The 16,230-nt window shown below is 44.3% G+C and overlaps 2 protein-coding genes and 1 pseudogene across 2 annotated transcripts; 1 reads left to right on the top strand and 2 right to left on the bottom strand.

The window, feature by feature from the left end:
- Positions 1-1,142: 1,142 nt before the first annotated feature.
- Positions 1,143-5,605, bottom strand: LOC136481004 (uncharacterized; annotated as a pseudogene).
- Positions 5,606-6,002: 397 nt separating this feature from the next.
- On the bottom strand, positions 6,003-9,270 carry LOC136481003 (uncharacterized). Its single transcript, XM_066478401.1, has 5 exons — positions 9,157-9,270; positions 8,381-8,579; positions 7,253-8,287; positions 7,038-7,162; positions 6,003-6,878 (listed from the first exon to the last, which is right to left on the bottom strand). The coding sequence occupies exons 1-5, from the start codon at positions 9,268-9,270 to the stop codon at positions 6,003-6,005; spliced, it is 2,349 nt and encodes a 782-aa protein (XP_066334498.1).
- A 4,417-nt stretch (positions 9,271-13,687) lies between these two features.
- Positions 13,688-15,911, top strand: LOC136484308 (uncharacterized). Its single transcript, XM_066481552.1, has one exon. The coding sequence runs from the start codon at positions 14,110-14,112 to the stop codon at positions 15,757-15,759; it is 1,650 nt and encodes a 549-aa protein (XP_066337649.1). The 5' UTR covers positions 13,688-14,109; the 3' UTR covers positions 15,760-15,911.
- Positions 15,912-16,230: the final 319 nt, after the last annotated feature.

Below are 16,230 nucleotides of genomic sequence, written 5' to 3'. Positions count from 1 at the left end.
AGAAACAACTTAGGTTTGTATAACTAAAATAATTGATGGGAAATAACGCCTTGTTCGACAACATGGATACGTAGCTAAGTACGGTCATCGTCAGAACTAGCTCATTAGCTTGAGTGACGCAAATCGTATTTTACGAGTCACAGTTGCAGTCGATTAATTATGTCTTTGCATTGTATCGCATTGCGTATCATATAGGTACGATGATGGATCAACAGATCAATTGGAGGATAATTAGGAATCCAAAGATGGTGTAATGGGATTCTCTCCGGGACACTACTAGGGAAGTGCTCATCAATGACGCTCCCCTTTCGTCACGGAAGACTCCAAAATCGTCGCCAAAGTTCTTCTATGATGAACTTGTGACAAAAACAGATTTGTCATGGAATGAGCGTCATTGATCAACAACTGTGACGAAATGCCTTGTTTCGTCACTGAATGGATATCATTCAATGACGAAGAGTTTTCGTCACTGATGTACCTAGGTTTTCGTCATAACATGCTGCTCCGTCAGGTTACCAAACGGCGCTTGCCACGCTGGCAGCTAACGTGTCTTGCGCACGTGGCACGTCCACGTGGCAGGTGACGTGGCTAGCTAACGTGGTAGCTGATGTGTCCAGTGACGTGGTGGGTCCACATGGCGCTTTTTGGGCCACATGGCACGCTATGATTAGTCCACGTGGCTTCCTATGAGTGGTTTATATTTTCATCACAGAACCCAGAATCTTCGTCACAGATTAAAATTACGATAAGGTGACAGAAAACAAAATTTTCGTCACTGATCACATTGCAATAACATCACAAAACCCAGAATTTTCATCACAGATGCACATGCTACTTTTTTTACAAAATGCAAATAATATTAAAATGACCAAATGCTTCCATAACTTAATAGATCCAGCAATTCAGTCACCATACAACTGACTCAACACTAATAAACTCAGTTCATATATAACTAACTTGACATCACATTCTAGGTTCTAGATTGATCTCAGTTCACATTATCACAACTAATAATATAAAGTTGCCAAGCACCAGCAACATAGGTTTTAGACTAAACAAAATCAGCCAGCAACACAGACCCCTTGCCAAGCACTAGCAGCAGCAACACAGAGCCCTTGGTAGCACAGACCAGCGGCAACGGTTCATCTCGAAGAATTCAGGGAGAAGATACGCTTGAGCAGCGCATTGTTCTCCTCCATTGCCTTTTGGTTTGCCTCTGCCAGCTTCTTCATATCCTCCATCTCCCTTTGTGTCCTCTCCATCTTTTCCTCAGCTTCTTCAGTTCTCTTCTTGAGCTCATCGATTTCATCTTGTACAGCAGCCTTAGCTTCAGCTGCTAGTTGTTCCCGAAGCTCTTCTTTTGATGCTGCTGAGTTGGAGGATGCCACTGGTTTGATGCCAACATTCTTCAGGAAACTATTTGAGCTGTTCTTGGAGAGCGCCTGTGACACAACCTGCACACTGGATACTACTGTCTCTCCTTCAGCAATAGGTGCTGCCCTCAAAGCTTCCATGTTGGACTGAAACAACAATGAGCCATCATTAGTTCATACTTATTGAATTAAAGTGAGGTGCAAATATCACACAAGATGTATTTTATTTGCAGATTGTTATCAGCTTATTATTAGCAAAATGGAATCTTATTTGCAGTCAAGTAAGGTAAATTAAAATGTTCAGTTCATGTTTGGGGTCAGCATTTGAGGTGAGCAGGTAGGCAGAGTAGAAAGATAGATATGCACAGTGATAATTGCATATTCAGTTCATGTTTCAGGTCAGCATTAAACAGTGATAATTGCATATTCAGTTCATGTTTCAGGTCAGCATTAAACGGATGACAACATAATATGCACAGTGATACTTGCATATTGTAGAAAGACTGAACCAAGATGGCAGAGTAGAAAGATAGATACATATAATGAAGGAACAAGTTAATTAGATATAGCAATGTACAGAAGGAACAATTTATACTTTAATGAGCAATGGTTGGGGCAAAGAGACAGAAATTTCATGTTCTTAGTATTTTTTCTCTCATTCAGTGAACATCAGCACTTGAGCAAAATTACAGGGGACTTAATGGTTCACATATCAACCTCCCAAATAACAGATTTCCATTTATTATTGATCTTCTCAACCACAGTAAATAAGAGAAGGCAGATAAATTTCACAACAGTCTATATAATTGAGAGAAAAAGAATCCTGAATCAATCACAAATCATTTTAATGTATCCATGTCAGACTTTCAGGACAGCATAGCAAAAGTGTAGAACACATACGCCAAACAGGATGCATTTTAATAATGGACATGCTATCCAATTAATGGACAAAATGGTGCACCGAAACAGATGTCGGGACTTACCAATGCTTCTCTTGCTGGTTCACTTAGACCATGTTTGGAGCTGGTATGGCATGTCTCGAAGGCCTCCACCACATCAAGTTCTTCATCTTGCGCTGTGCTGGGCTCTGCATTGTTCCTCCCATGCTTCTGTTTCATAGAGATTCAATTACAGCAAAGTTTTGTCAGTCTTATGATACAAAGTTAGTGCTATGTCGAGAATCAGTTACTTACATATGCATGCAAGTGTGCCACATAGCTGCGAGAGCCGGTAGTCTGATGATACTTGACTTTACCACGATTAGTCTTGTTCTTTTCACTTGTTTCCTAAAGGAGAATGACAAGTGAGATGAGATCATAGGTTAAAAATGATAAGATCCACTGGAAACTGACTGAGAAAGAATATACCCATACCATGTTCTTTGGATCAGACCACTTTGCAACTAGTTCCCTCCACTGTTCATCAGTCATGCATTCAACTAGAGAAGTTGTCCTAATCTCATTTGCACTTACACCATTGAAGTATTTCTTCTTGAGCCGATAACGCCTTTGTCGCACCCCAGAGCGCAGCATATCGGTGCAAGCATCCTCTATTGGCTTGTCGTTAGTGTTAATGGCCAAGCGCCCCTAGTCATTTGACAATTCCATATTTAGTTAGTCAATTCAGGTTAAGCAGATATACAAGTTTACCATAAAAACAGTAATGCACTTACAGAGAGCTTTCCCACAAAATTGTTGTAATGTTCATCGTCGTTCTTGTATAATTTCCAATGAGGTAGGACAGGAACCTTATCCCGAATGATGACACCAGCCTCAGATGCAAATTTGGCTGCTTGAACAGGTTCATGAGGCCTTCTTTTTCCTTCAGCAACAGCTATGGGCATTCTCCTTCCCATAGCTTTTGTCATCCTGTCTAGCTGTGTTCCCTTGGTGGGTGGCCTGGGTCTCCTTGGGGCTCTCTGTGCAGGAGCTACAACATATAATTTGCATTTAAATGCTTTAGTTTCATTGAAATCAGCAAAAAAGATGACCTATTTCAATGACAAAGAAAAAATAACTTGCCTTCAGTGCCTTCTCTCCAGCTACATTGTCTTCAGCAAGTGTCATGTCTTGAAAACCAGCTCCACCGACTTCCTCTGCAGCTGTAATGTCCTGACCACCAACTCCACTGTCTTCCTGTGCACCTGTAGAAGACCTTTGTGGTATTTCATCATGACCATCTGTATGATCATCTTCAATCTGCCCATCTCTCGCTGAAAGTTGAAGCCTTTTTGATGATCTTAATAGGGCCCTAGGGGGTTGCACCTGTGAACCTTCCGGTGCCCTCACTCTCTTACTAACCCTAACTCCCGGCGCCATGTTGGGACCTGTCTTCTTCTTCTTTGAAGCGAGGACTTTCCGTCTAGGCCCTGAAGGAGACTGTGGAAAAAAATAAAATAAGTCATGTGCATTAATAATCAAGAGCATATATTAAAGAACAGGTATGAAAGAAAGAATATGTATCTAAAAAGCAAGGGCATACATTAAAGAACATATTAAAAACATTCAAATGTGATGCAAATATTCCCCATCTAGTAATTTGAAGATAGAAGAAGCACCTTAGTGGGTTGTGGCTGCGCATCAGATTCAGTTTCATCATCATCACTATCTCCTTGATCATCATTTTCAAGGAGATACTCCGATGTATCCGAATCTTCACTACTTGTTTTCTTGTTTGCTGAGGTTTCCCCTTCTTTGTAGCAGATTGAGGAAAAGAATTACTAAGTTCACTAGATATTGTTAGGATTCCGAGCGCTTCAAACGCCTTCTCATTCGCCACCACTTGTTCATCCCGCCTTCTCTCATATTCAGTTTTTTGAGGTTCTTAAAAGAACAAGCAGATTGTGTCTATTAGAGAATAAAAAGGAGTAGTAATAATAGATGCTAGATAGAGAAGAGGTAGGAGCTAGTAGTGCTTGCGGAAGAGCTAAGGGATAAGAGGTGGTAGGTTATAGGCAACAAGTAAAAGGTAATAGCTAAGAGCTGATAAATGATAATGATCAGCAACTGAAATATGAAACATTCAGTATAGGCATATGGCTAGAAAAAATTCAGAGCTACCAAAGTGAACTGAAACATTCAGTATGTACACAAATTGGCTCAATGTGTTGATGTGCTTAATTCAAATTCATGGCTAATATTTCTGAGATAGTACACTAACCAGCAAGAAATAAGTTTGTTCTAATCTACTAAATGATTCAGCGGGCATAGATCATAATATCTTTTATTTTCTCTCAAATATTAAACAAGTATGCCTGCACATTGCCTCTCTAACTACTGATTCTATCATTCTGTTCAGGTATGCCTGCACAAGTATACCTATCAGGAACTCTGCAACAAGTATGCCTACACAAGTATAGTTGGGCAACCAGTATGCAATTATATATTTTTAGTGATAGCTAAGAATTTGATTTCCTAAAACATAAATGCCAAGATAAATCTGAAATAAGCTTAATAAGTCTAGTGCTAAGGCCACCCTATGCAGCTGCATATGACTAAATGAGTTCCCACAATTGTTGTAGTATAATGCAAAGAACAGTCCATAAATAAAGAAGGATAATCAAATGTGTTGATTTATCAACTGAACCTGCTAATAGACAAATGATTCATGAGCAAATATCAATAGCAGAAGCTTAGATCCTATTATTCAGTGAAATACTTGGAGAAAACGTTTCTTTATGGACTTCATACCAGTTGGCAGCATTAGTAGTTAACTGTTCTATAACTGGTTAAAACTATTGCATTCTCTAATAAATTAGAGCTATGCAAGGATAAAGATATGCAGGTGAGAAGGAAGGTAGTCCATCACAAATTAGAGCTATGTAAGCCTAGCTTTTGTCTCCATTGAACTGGTTGGTGTAAATTTCTTATGGAACAGTACAATATGTCCTACCCTGAGCTCAACTTCTAGCAGCACAAACACACAACTACACAAGCATGTCGGCTAATTTTATAAGCATATCAATGAAGTCCAGAATCTAACATGGGATTACTTCCAATAACATGTAGCTGACATTGGTATTTTGACAGTAAGCACATCTTTAATTACTTGCGATATAGCCTAGCAGGCAGCACATCATTCAACAAACATTCTACAATAATAAAGCAGTAACAGACATCGAACAATCATTCATAAAAAGCTGAAGAATGTAGACTAGTAATTGCACAGAGGACTCGCTTACCTTGTTCTTGTTCTACAGGTCTCTTCCTACCTTGACCCCTTGTTGCCACCATTGCCACCAGATGCTCGTCGGCGGTGGTCGTCAAAGGGGAACAAGACCCGGTGCGGTGAACCCAAGTCGACGAGGAAGCAGATCCAGTGCGGCGATGACACACAATTCGGCGGTGGTTAGGGTTAGGTTGGGCCGAGAAAGAGGTGGAAGGGGCGAGATAGGTCCATGGGGCGATGAGAGAGAGGGGGATGTCGGGGACGACGGAACTCGTGGGGGACCGAGCTGCTCGGCGGCAACGGTTGTGTTCCAGCGGTCCGGCTAGGGTTTGGAGAAATAGGGAGGAAGAGAGGACGAGTGGCCGAGGGGTGAGGTGACGAGGGAGAGGGGGATGTCGGTGACGACGCAGCTCGCGGGCGACGAGGCAGCTCGGCGGCGGTGGCTGTGTTCCGGCGGTGCGGCTAGGGATTGGCGAAATGGGTGGGTGGGGGAGGGGTGGGGGGATGAGGGGGAAAAGAGGACGAATGGCCGAGGGGTGATGAGGGAGTGGGGATGGCCAAGTGCACCATGACATCAAAGAAGGCAGGTGGAAAGATTTTCTCAAGCTTGCATAGGATCAATGGAATTTCTTGTTTCAGCCGTTTCACAACATCAATCCATAGATTTCTACTGCATAGTTCCCTGAAGAAGGTCCCGATCTCTGCAACTGCTTCATATACATCCTTCCTCACCAGTCCTCTTAGGCCAGCAGGTATGATTCTTTGCAGGAGTATGTGGCAAGAATGTGTTTTCAGCTTTCCCTGGATCTTCGAACCATCTGCAGTTATGTATCTTGCTAGGTTAGCTGCATATCCATCAGGAAACTTGATACCTTTGAGAAACTTGCAGAACGCGATTTTCTGATCCTTCCCCAAGACATACGGAGCAGGTGGAGCAATGACTGAGTTGCCATGCTGCTGCAAGTGAAATTCAGGTCTTATGCCCATATCATACAAATCTAGCCTAGCATTGGTTGTGTCCTTGGTCTTGCCCTGTACATTGAGTAATGTGCCAAGAATGTTTTCACATATGTTTTTCTCTATGTGCATCATATCGAGATTATGTGGAAGCTTTAGATGTTGCCAGTATGGCAATCTCCACAACCCAACTTTGCGGCTATAAATCCTTGGACCCTCATTGCGCTTCCTTTTATTCCCAGTAATGTCAGGATGCTTCCCTGGCCTGACATCTTTCACCTTCTCTAGCTCCTCTAGGACCTCCTCCAAAGTGAACTTGCCTGGCTCATCTTTGTTTTCACGCTTACCATCGAAAGCTAAGCTTCTCCGCCATGCATGTCCCTGAAAAAGGTAACGACGGTGTCCAATGTAACATATCTTATTCCTTATTGCCCGAGACAATGGATCCTTGTCGCAATGAATACATGCATAATAACCTTTTGTTGTTCACCCTGATAACGTGCTCAGCGCTGGATAATCATGTATACACCACAGCACGACAGCGCGAAGGTCAAACTTCTTACCAGTACATGCATCGAAGGTGCGGACACCCTTCCATAGATCGATCAGGTCTTCAATTAGGGGCTCAAGGAACACATCAAAATCCTTTCCTGGAGACTTTGGACCTGGGATGAGTAATGCCATAAAGCAGTTTGCTAGATTCACGCATTCCCATGGTGGGAGATTCAGGGGTGTCAGAAGCACTGGCCACATACTGTACTGGGTACTCATGTTGCCAAATGGATTGAATCCATCGGTAGCTAAGGCAAGCCTCAGGTTCCTCGGGTCGGATGCAAAGGTTTTTTCTCTCCTGTCGAAATCCTTCCATGCTTCCCCATCAGCTGGATGGCTCATTACATTGTTGACTGGCGTCCTCTTTTTCTGGTGCCATTGTGTTTCCTCAGAAGTTCGCTTTGAAGCAAAAATTCTTTTCAACCTTGGCAAAAGTGGAAAATGCCTCAATACCTTGTGTGGAACCCTCTTGGTCCTAATTTCATCTTGCCATCTAGATGCCTTGCATACTGGACACACATTGTCTTTAGCATACCTCTTCCGAAACAACACACAATTGTTCGGGCACACATGGATGTTTTCACAGCCAAGACCCAATTCTCTAAGATATTTCTTGGCCTCATCATATGATTTTGGCAACTCACTCTGAGGGTATCCTTCTGACAACAACTTGATCATCGCGGAAAATGTTGTATTCCCAATTCGATAACGAGACTTGATATACAACATCCTCACCAGAAAAGAGAATTTTGAGTGCCTAGATCCCGGGCTAAGTGACTTCTTCGCATCCTCAAGGACTCTTGCAAACATTGGTTGTTGTCCCTCTGCCTCTGCCGCAGCATACAGCTCTCCTATCATCTCTGGTACTCCGTGATCCTCATCATAGTCATCATCGGCCACATCCACATGTATCCCAAAGTCATGATCCCTTCCTTCGACCTGCTGCTCCAAATTCTCAACCACTTCAGTATCCGCCGACTCCCCATGATGAATCCACCTGGTGTACGTAGCTGACATTCCATAAATGTGTATATGGTCACTTGCATCATGCTGAGACTGCATTTTTTGATTTAGACATCTACTGCACGGGCAAAGTATCTGGCTGTCTTTGGGGTATCTTTCACTAACAAATTGCATGAACTCTTCAACTCCTTTCACATATGCAGGTGTGAATGGTGCCCCAAAAATCCAGCTTCTATCCATATGTTTTGACAGTACAATAAACCTTGTACTCAATCCTTAAATTCCAGTAATAAATTCAACAAAATTTAAAACATATCAAAGACATGCTTATATTTAGAAAAAAATTGAATACAAATCAAACCTTGTACTTGGCGATCCTCTGCTCACGCGCCACGCGCAGCTCTGCTCGCCGACGGTGCTGCTCTGCCCCACGCGCGCCGCCGCTGCCCCGGCGCCGATCTGCAGCTGCTCGCCGATGCTGCTGTTGTGTCCTAAGCGCGCCGCCGCTGCCCGGTGCCGCTCTGCTTGCCAGCACGGCGCTGATAAGTCGCCGGGGATGCCTCGACGCTGGGTATAGGACCACGGACGCCCTCGCGATTGGCCGCCAGGGACGTATACGCGATCGGCCGCCAGGTACGACGTCCTTGCGATCAGCCATGATGCATGTGTACGGGCCCATTAAACCAATCCATAAAAAAAACAAAGTATCACATAATGACTAGATAAAAGGAAAACATGTATGCTGTAGACATGAATGGCTGTGCGTTCCGGTGGTAAGACACCTTCCTGTTAACCGTGAGGTTCCAGGTTCGAACCCTGCTGCGGCCTCCTTTTTTGCGCAAATAAAAAGGAGGGGAATGCTACTGGTCGAGCTAGGCCGTGGGCCAGCAGCACCACGTGTTCGCCGCCGTGTCCCGCTGGTGGGACCGCACGCCATGTCATCGACATTTACTCAGCACAAAAGGAAAAAAATGTATCTTACAATCATAAAAGCGCGTGTGTTCCAGTGGTAAGGCTCCTACCTGTTCACCAGGGAGGTCGCGGGTTCGAACTCAGGGAGGAGCAATTTTTTGCAAAAAAAAAATAAAGGGAGGGGCAGGCAGCTGGTTGACCTCAACCATGGGCCCGGGCGCCACGTGTTCACCGGCACGCCCAGCTGGTGGGACCGCATCTCCATGTCATCGAGGTTGGGACCCGAAGGTGGGTCCGCATAGCCACGTCCTCGAAGTGGGACCTGACAGTGGGACCACGACGCCATGTCCTCGAGGTGCAACAAGAGCCAAACAATCAATGACGATTTAGTTTTTGTTATTGTATGATGATCTTTTCCTTTTCGTCATTATTCTTATTGCCAAACCTCCGTCACTTGTGACTGATGACGAACCAGCAAATTTCGTTATAGAATGCTAGCATTCTGTGATGAATTTGGTAATCGTCACGAGGGAATCGTCATTGATTAGCACATTTCTAGTAGTGGGGAGATGATGAAATATGCTTTCTATTCAGTTGATGGTGGATGATTTAAAGATGCAGATACTAACATTTTAATATATATCTTTTCCCAGGCAAGCCCCGATGCATAACCCCTATTTTTTATAGTTTAAATTATATTTGTGCATTAAGTTTTAAGGAGTTGAATGAAACCCACTTGCATATATATATCTTTATCCTATGAGTCTTACTAGTATGACAGGATCGTGTAGCATGCTATGCTACTGGACTCCGGTAGAAGTCGAGTGATTGTCTGTCACTCGCGAGAGATAGGAAATATATTACTGTATTATTATCACTTGAAAAATATAAATGGTGGAAAGGAAATATGATGACCGGGCAGGGATATGGTTTGGGTATTGGTGGGTGAAAGAGGTTGTGTCGTCGCGGACACGGGGCATGGCTTGGTTATACTACTTTCCCTGTTTGTGTCGGTTAAGGACCAGCCATTGCATAAGGCTCTAGACAAGTTACAGACTTATTATCCCGAGCACATACTTGGGTATGGGTGCTTGGAAGACTTGTTGCTCTCTTGTCGTGGATCCGACTCTTTCCGGACCGACTATCTTAGTAGTTTTTGGGTTAGGAGGTCCTTGCACCGCACTGAGTCCGGGACTCAGGGGCGGGGGTTTGGAGTCCCAGTTTGGATGGGGACCTAGACACCTAGGACAGGAGGGTGATGGGTTGGTCCTGCTTGTGCCTTGGGTATAAGCGGGACGTGTGTTTTCGGGGTATCTACTGGGGGCATTGATTCGCGAATCACCGAGAAATCCGGTATGGCTTGTCTGCGGTTTAGCATCGTAGTAAGAACCGAAAGATAAAAGATGGAAGATGGAGAAAGAAAATCAGATTGCTTACCACCTGCTTGAAAGTAGCACAGGTGCTTACATAGAATGGTTAGTTAATAAACCAATGTGGCTATTAATAAAAATCGAATATAAGGACGCACGCTTAGTAATGCTCCCTGCAAATACAATAAACCCACAAGCCAGATAGCCTTGCATGTCCAGTCTTTTCTTTCCTCCTGTCGGGTAAGTCTTGCTGAGTACAATTAAGTACTCATAGTTTTATTCTCTCTGTTGCAGGTGACAGGCGGATGCTAAAGCTGACTCTTGTGTGTGGATTCCTCCTAGTGGGCTCCGAGAGGATTTCTTTTACACTGCGATCGTAGTTTTTATTTGTAACTCTCATTAAATATTTTTTATAAATGAAAACTTTATAATCTGTTGTCATAGTTTACAATCAATGCTTCATCATGTCATGATTAGATAATTATTTTCGCTGTAATTCTGATCACACGTTTATATTCCGCTGTTAAATTAAATTGTTCATAACTCTGATAATATGATTACATTCCGCTGTTATACTAATAAATATCATACTCTGATGTTGTATTAAAAGTGGTGTAAGAAATGGTGAAGAATGATGTAAACTTTATTCTCTCATTTGTTATCCTGATGGAAAATGTGAATTTTTGGGTTCTCTCCTGGAGTGTGTCCGACGGGACCGAGTAATTTAGTGTTCTCCTTTGGGTGCTTAGTGTCTAATGGAAGACGAGCACTCCTGGAAGACATTAGATTAGGCGGTTCTGTCACAAACAGCGAGGGCAAAATCACAAAGGTTAAAAAAGTGAGGGTAAAATCACCATTGAAGTATGCAGTAAACACTAAATTCACTTTTTTTAACCGTAAGATTTAAGTATGTTTATTAGATAATCAGCAACATGGCGTGGATTATTAATTCGATGTAAGGATGCTAATTGCTGGTTCTGGTAGCTAGTAATGTCCAAGAACCTGTTTGTGCAGCTGTTGCACGTCCACTTGTCTTCTCCTTGGCTCTCGCCTATGATTAATATATCTTAGAAAAATTATTTTTTTTTGCGAAATTAAATGAAAATAAATTTTATATGAAAATTATAGATCTCGACGAAATCTACAACTTTCTAGTTTTGAGTTTTTTCATTTGAAGTTGTTAAGATGCTTAAAAAAATTAATAACATATTTAGACTTAAGGGTATTTTCGTCTTTTCACACCTGCAGTTTGACAGCGTTAGAGCTCAAACTGACGGAAGTGGTATGGAGAACACGAAAAAGTTGAAGTAGTGGCGCTGAAGACCGCTGAATTTTTCCAGAGACACATAGGGGATTACGATCTTTTATAATGACACACAGGGAAAAGTCTTTATTTAGAATCCAGAAGTAAGAGGAATAATGCGTGAGTTCATAATTGATCGTGTCAGACTTGATCGAATTGAGATTTACAAAATTTAGAACATGTTAGGACGTGATAGAATCAGACTCGTTGCCTTGTTTTATTTATTTATTTGTTGGGCCAAGAGAGAACTATGTTGAATTGGAACAAAGAAAAATATTTAAATGTACATTGTTTATGACATAATTTTTCTCGATAAATTCAATCTATTAGATCATCATAAACTCTAATGGTGGACCGATTAATCTCGTAATTTGTAGGTCCTCTCGGTGAACCTTTTAGAATTCATTTGAACACTGTTGTGTTAATATAATAGATCATTAATAGGGTGTTTGTTTTGATTGGGGGCAAGCCCATCATCTTCTCGCTTCTAACTTTTCTACTTGGTTTGTGCAATAAAATATATTGACCCATCACAATCTCACATCTTGTAAGCAAATCTATACCTAATATTAAATGGTCAAAAAATTTATTCCATTCTTTTCTTCTGCTTGCCTCCACTCATTTTTTTTTTGTTCTGCCTACCCCATCCTGCTTTTTTGTCCCATTTTTTTTCTACGTGCCCCCTCCCACATTTTTTTGCCTGCTCTGGCCCCGTTCGCTTGTCGGAAAAAAGAAGCAAAAACACTGTAGCGACCGGTTTTGTGAGAGAGAAATACTGTAGCGGCTGAAAGATGCACTGTAGCATTGTGAGGAGAATAAGCCGGACCAGCCGGCTGGTCTGAAATTTTCAGACCAGCCGAACGCCGCCTCTTCTGTGTCCATGTCCGCATTTCCATTCTTGTTTTTTTGCTTTTCTCCACTCTGTGACGGTGTTTCCACTCTTTTTTTTTTGTTTTGCTCATCCTCTCCATGTCCACGTTTTCGAAACTAATTATAATAAATACAACATTGCAGGTCTTTGAACCATTGATCTTTCTCTAAGAAAGAGAGATTTTCACCACCAAATTATTGCTATTGTTTGAATAGAAATAAAACTTATTTTTAGCCAAAAAAAAACTAATTGACCAATGCACCAACTAATCTAGTCATGAACTAAATAAATTTATATATGCAATCCTCGACAAGGGCTGCGATATGGAAAATTGAGAGAGGACTTCCATCATAATCATCGATGGACAAACCAATCCTTGACATGTCGTAACTAACTTCTTGTCAACTTTAATCAAAGATTAGAATTATATATTTTTATGGGCCCACGAAGAAAATAAAGTCACAAGGCTCGATATTTAACTCTAACAGCACTGGATAATATGAAAATTAAGATTATGACATATTTACATCTAAATATTATTGTACTTTACAATGGGAGGAAAAAATCTATTAACAATTGTATTCCAATTTGATATAGACTTAATAGAAAGGATGAAACATAAATAGATATGTACCATTCTTATTGTCGTTTTTCATTAATGTTTCGATAGTTTTTTCTCCCGTTACAACACACAAGCATGTAATAGATATAATTATTAGCCTTTCGTTGTATATATTATATCTTATATACATGTGGTCTAGACAACATTTGGGTCAACTTGAGATAAAGTAATATTATTTCTATACATGAGGCAAACAAATTTCAGCTGTGGCACAGAGATGTAAAGCCAAGGTAGCAGCGGCAATACATGCCAAAAAAAAAGAACAATGTAAGTTCCCCATCACCCCTTGCGCTTTTGATCACCAAAACCCACTGCCACCCAATGTGGCAACGTTCCACTCAAACCACTCGCTGGTCCAGCACCAGGGATGAAAACGGTACGGATATTTTCCGACCATATTCGAAACCGAATCCGTTTAGAGGGGTTGAGATCTGTCCGTATCTGAGTCCGGATATCCAATATCCGATACCGTATCCGTATCCGAATACTCAAATCGTATATTTATGATGTCGATATCCAATCGTATCATATCCGACATAGTTGACACTATCCATATTCGAATCCGAATCCAGACAAAAATATGAAAACAAATATAATATCAGTAATATCCGTCCGTATCCGATCCGTTTTCATCCCTGTCCAGCACCCACACCCAGTGGCGCGCATCGGAGACGCACAAAGCGCCACACGTGTGCCTGTCCACACGCGATCCACTGAAGCGCTTTTTGCATCCCCTCCCTCCACCATGCATGGGCACGCGTGCGGGTGGGCCCCGGGACGCGATAAGCTCCAGCGCATCGTGGCCGCCCGTTTCGAATTCACGCTTCCCAACGGTCGCGCCACCCTCTCCGCCTCCCGCACCCGCCGTCGCGCCACTGACCGCTCGGTCTCCCGCCGCCGGGACCCAGGCGTCGGCCACCCCGCGCCGAGCTATTTAGGTCGCAGCCTTGTCGCGCCGACGGGGGCCCGAACCCTAGTAGTGGGGGAGCTTATTAGAGGGGACACGTCCCCCGGCGGCCATGGGCAGGAGCAGCAGGAAGGCCAAGCGCGCAGCCGCCGTGGCCCCCGCTGCCGACGCCGACTACGCCATGCCTTCTTCGGAGGTGCCCGGCGAGGAGCATCTTCAGGCACCGCCGCCGGCTTCCGCGGAGGGAACCGATGCCGGCGAGGCGGCGGCGGCCAACGGGGAGGCGACGGCTGCGGCGGCGGCGGCGGCGGAGCCGGACGAGCCGAGGCGGGACTCTTCGCCACCGGAGAGCGGCGACGTGGAGGCCGCCGCGACGCTGAAGCGTCTCAACGGCATCCTCGTCAGCGCGGCCGCCGAGGAGCGGAAGCGGGTGGCGGCGCTGGAGGCGCGGCTCGCCGAGCTCGCTGCCGACGCCGACGCCGCCGCGCTCGCGGACGCGGAGCGCGCGGTGCTGCTCGCGGCCGTCTCGGCCCCGCTCAGGGCCGCGGAGGAGGAGCGCGCCGCGCTGCTGGAGCGCCTATCGGCGGCGCGGGACTCGCTCGAGCGCGCCCAGGCGGAGGCGGCGCGCGAGGCCAGCGCCGGGGCCGAGGCTGCGGCGTGGCTTCAGGCGGCGGTCGTGGAGAATGGTCAGCTCTTGGAGCAGCTTCGTGCGAAGGAGAATGACGCGGCGGCGGCGGCGGAGCGGGTGGCGGTACTGGGGGCTGCGCTAGTGGGATTGGAGTCCCAGAACTCGGACCTGCGCGCGGAGAGGAGCGAATTGGAGAGCCAATTGGAGGCTATGACGGCGTCAGCTCGTGATGTTCAGTCCCAGAAGGCAGTGCTGGAATCAACCTTCAACGAGTTCAAGAAGGAAGACGAGGTTTACAAGCAGGAGATGGAGTCAAAGCTTCAGGATCAATTGAAGGAATTGGAGGCTCTGCAATCCAGGAAGGCAGAATTGGAGGCGAAGATGGCTTCTTTGGAAGCAAAGCTCTCGGCTGCAGATGCTAGGAACCTTGAGTTGGAGTCGGAAATGGACAAAATGCAGGCAGAGATGGCTTCTACCAAGGAGGAGGTGGAGAAGCTCCAAGCCACGGTTGCGGAGGTGGAGCAGAAGAAAAATGCTGTGGTCGCTGAAGTGGCTAGGCTCGAAAGTGAGATTGATCAATTGGTGAAGGCGAATGAAGCAGCTGCTGAGGCACATAATGCTGAGAAGAAAACGATGGAGTCTGAATTGGAGACACTGAAAGGGAGCATGGACAGGATTATGGCCGAGAAAGATGATGCTTTAGGCATGGTACATGCTAAAGATGCTGAGGCTGGAAAGTTGAGGGATGAACTGAAGAAGCTCCACAGTTCCATGGGTGAGCTCCATGCTCGCTGCGATGATCTTGATGAGAAGTCTTCCTTCCTCGAAGATGAGAAGAATTTGGTTCTGAAAGAACTTGAGCAGGAGAAAGCCGAAGCAAATGAGCTGAAGTTTAAAATTCAGGAGCTTGAGTCCTATAACAGAGACAAAGAACATGAGATTGGGGCACTGAAGGCAGAAGTTAGGGGCAGGAACGAACAAATCATTGACTTGAACGGGGAGCTTGAGCAGCTGCAGCTCGCAGTGGCCGAGGCAGAGCGCAGGGGGAAGAATGTGGTCTGGACGTGGCTGGGTCCAGCTACCACAACCGTGGTAGCAGCTGCTTCCTTCGTCTACGCCGCACGTAGTCGGTGAACAGCTAGCTCTTTCGCTCGCTTTTTGTTCGCTTGCTTGAGTATGTATTGCTCGAAATAACCTTGGCTCTTACTCATGAGTCGTGAATCATGATACTTGGTATATGGTGAACTGCTTCTTATATACTATGAAATAAAGCTATGTTCGGACAATTTTTGTTTTCATCAGTCCTTTGGGAAAGAAATGCTTGTTGGTCAAACTTGGCACTTGGTTTTTAGCCTTAGTAGAAGGTAATAGCATAGTTGCAGAGAGTTGGGTTGGTTCACGAATCTCATTTAGGACCGACTTATGAAAGGAGTCAGAGATTTAACATCAGATATTCACAATGTGGGTAGTTTTAAACAAATTATAAAGATATGTAGTTAGAAGATTCTAAAACATTTATTGTAAGCTTACTAGCTTAGAGTTATGTCTGCTGGCTGCTGCACAGGTCCTTGTTGGCTTGGTTAAAGTGGTTCCGTCGCACATTAA

This window comes from Miscanthus floridulus, chromosome 9, assembly GCF_019320115.1.
Source record: "Miscanthus floridulus cultivar M001 chromosome 9, ASM1932011v1, whole genome shotgun sequence".
NCBI classification, from domain to species: Eukaryota; Viridiplantae; Streptophyta; class Magnoliopsida; order Poales; family Poaceae; genus Miscanthus; species Miscanthus floridulus.
The sequence above is the reverse complement of the archived record's forward strand: the minus strand, read 5'-3'. Positions and strand labels throughout refer to the sequence as shown.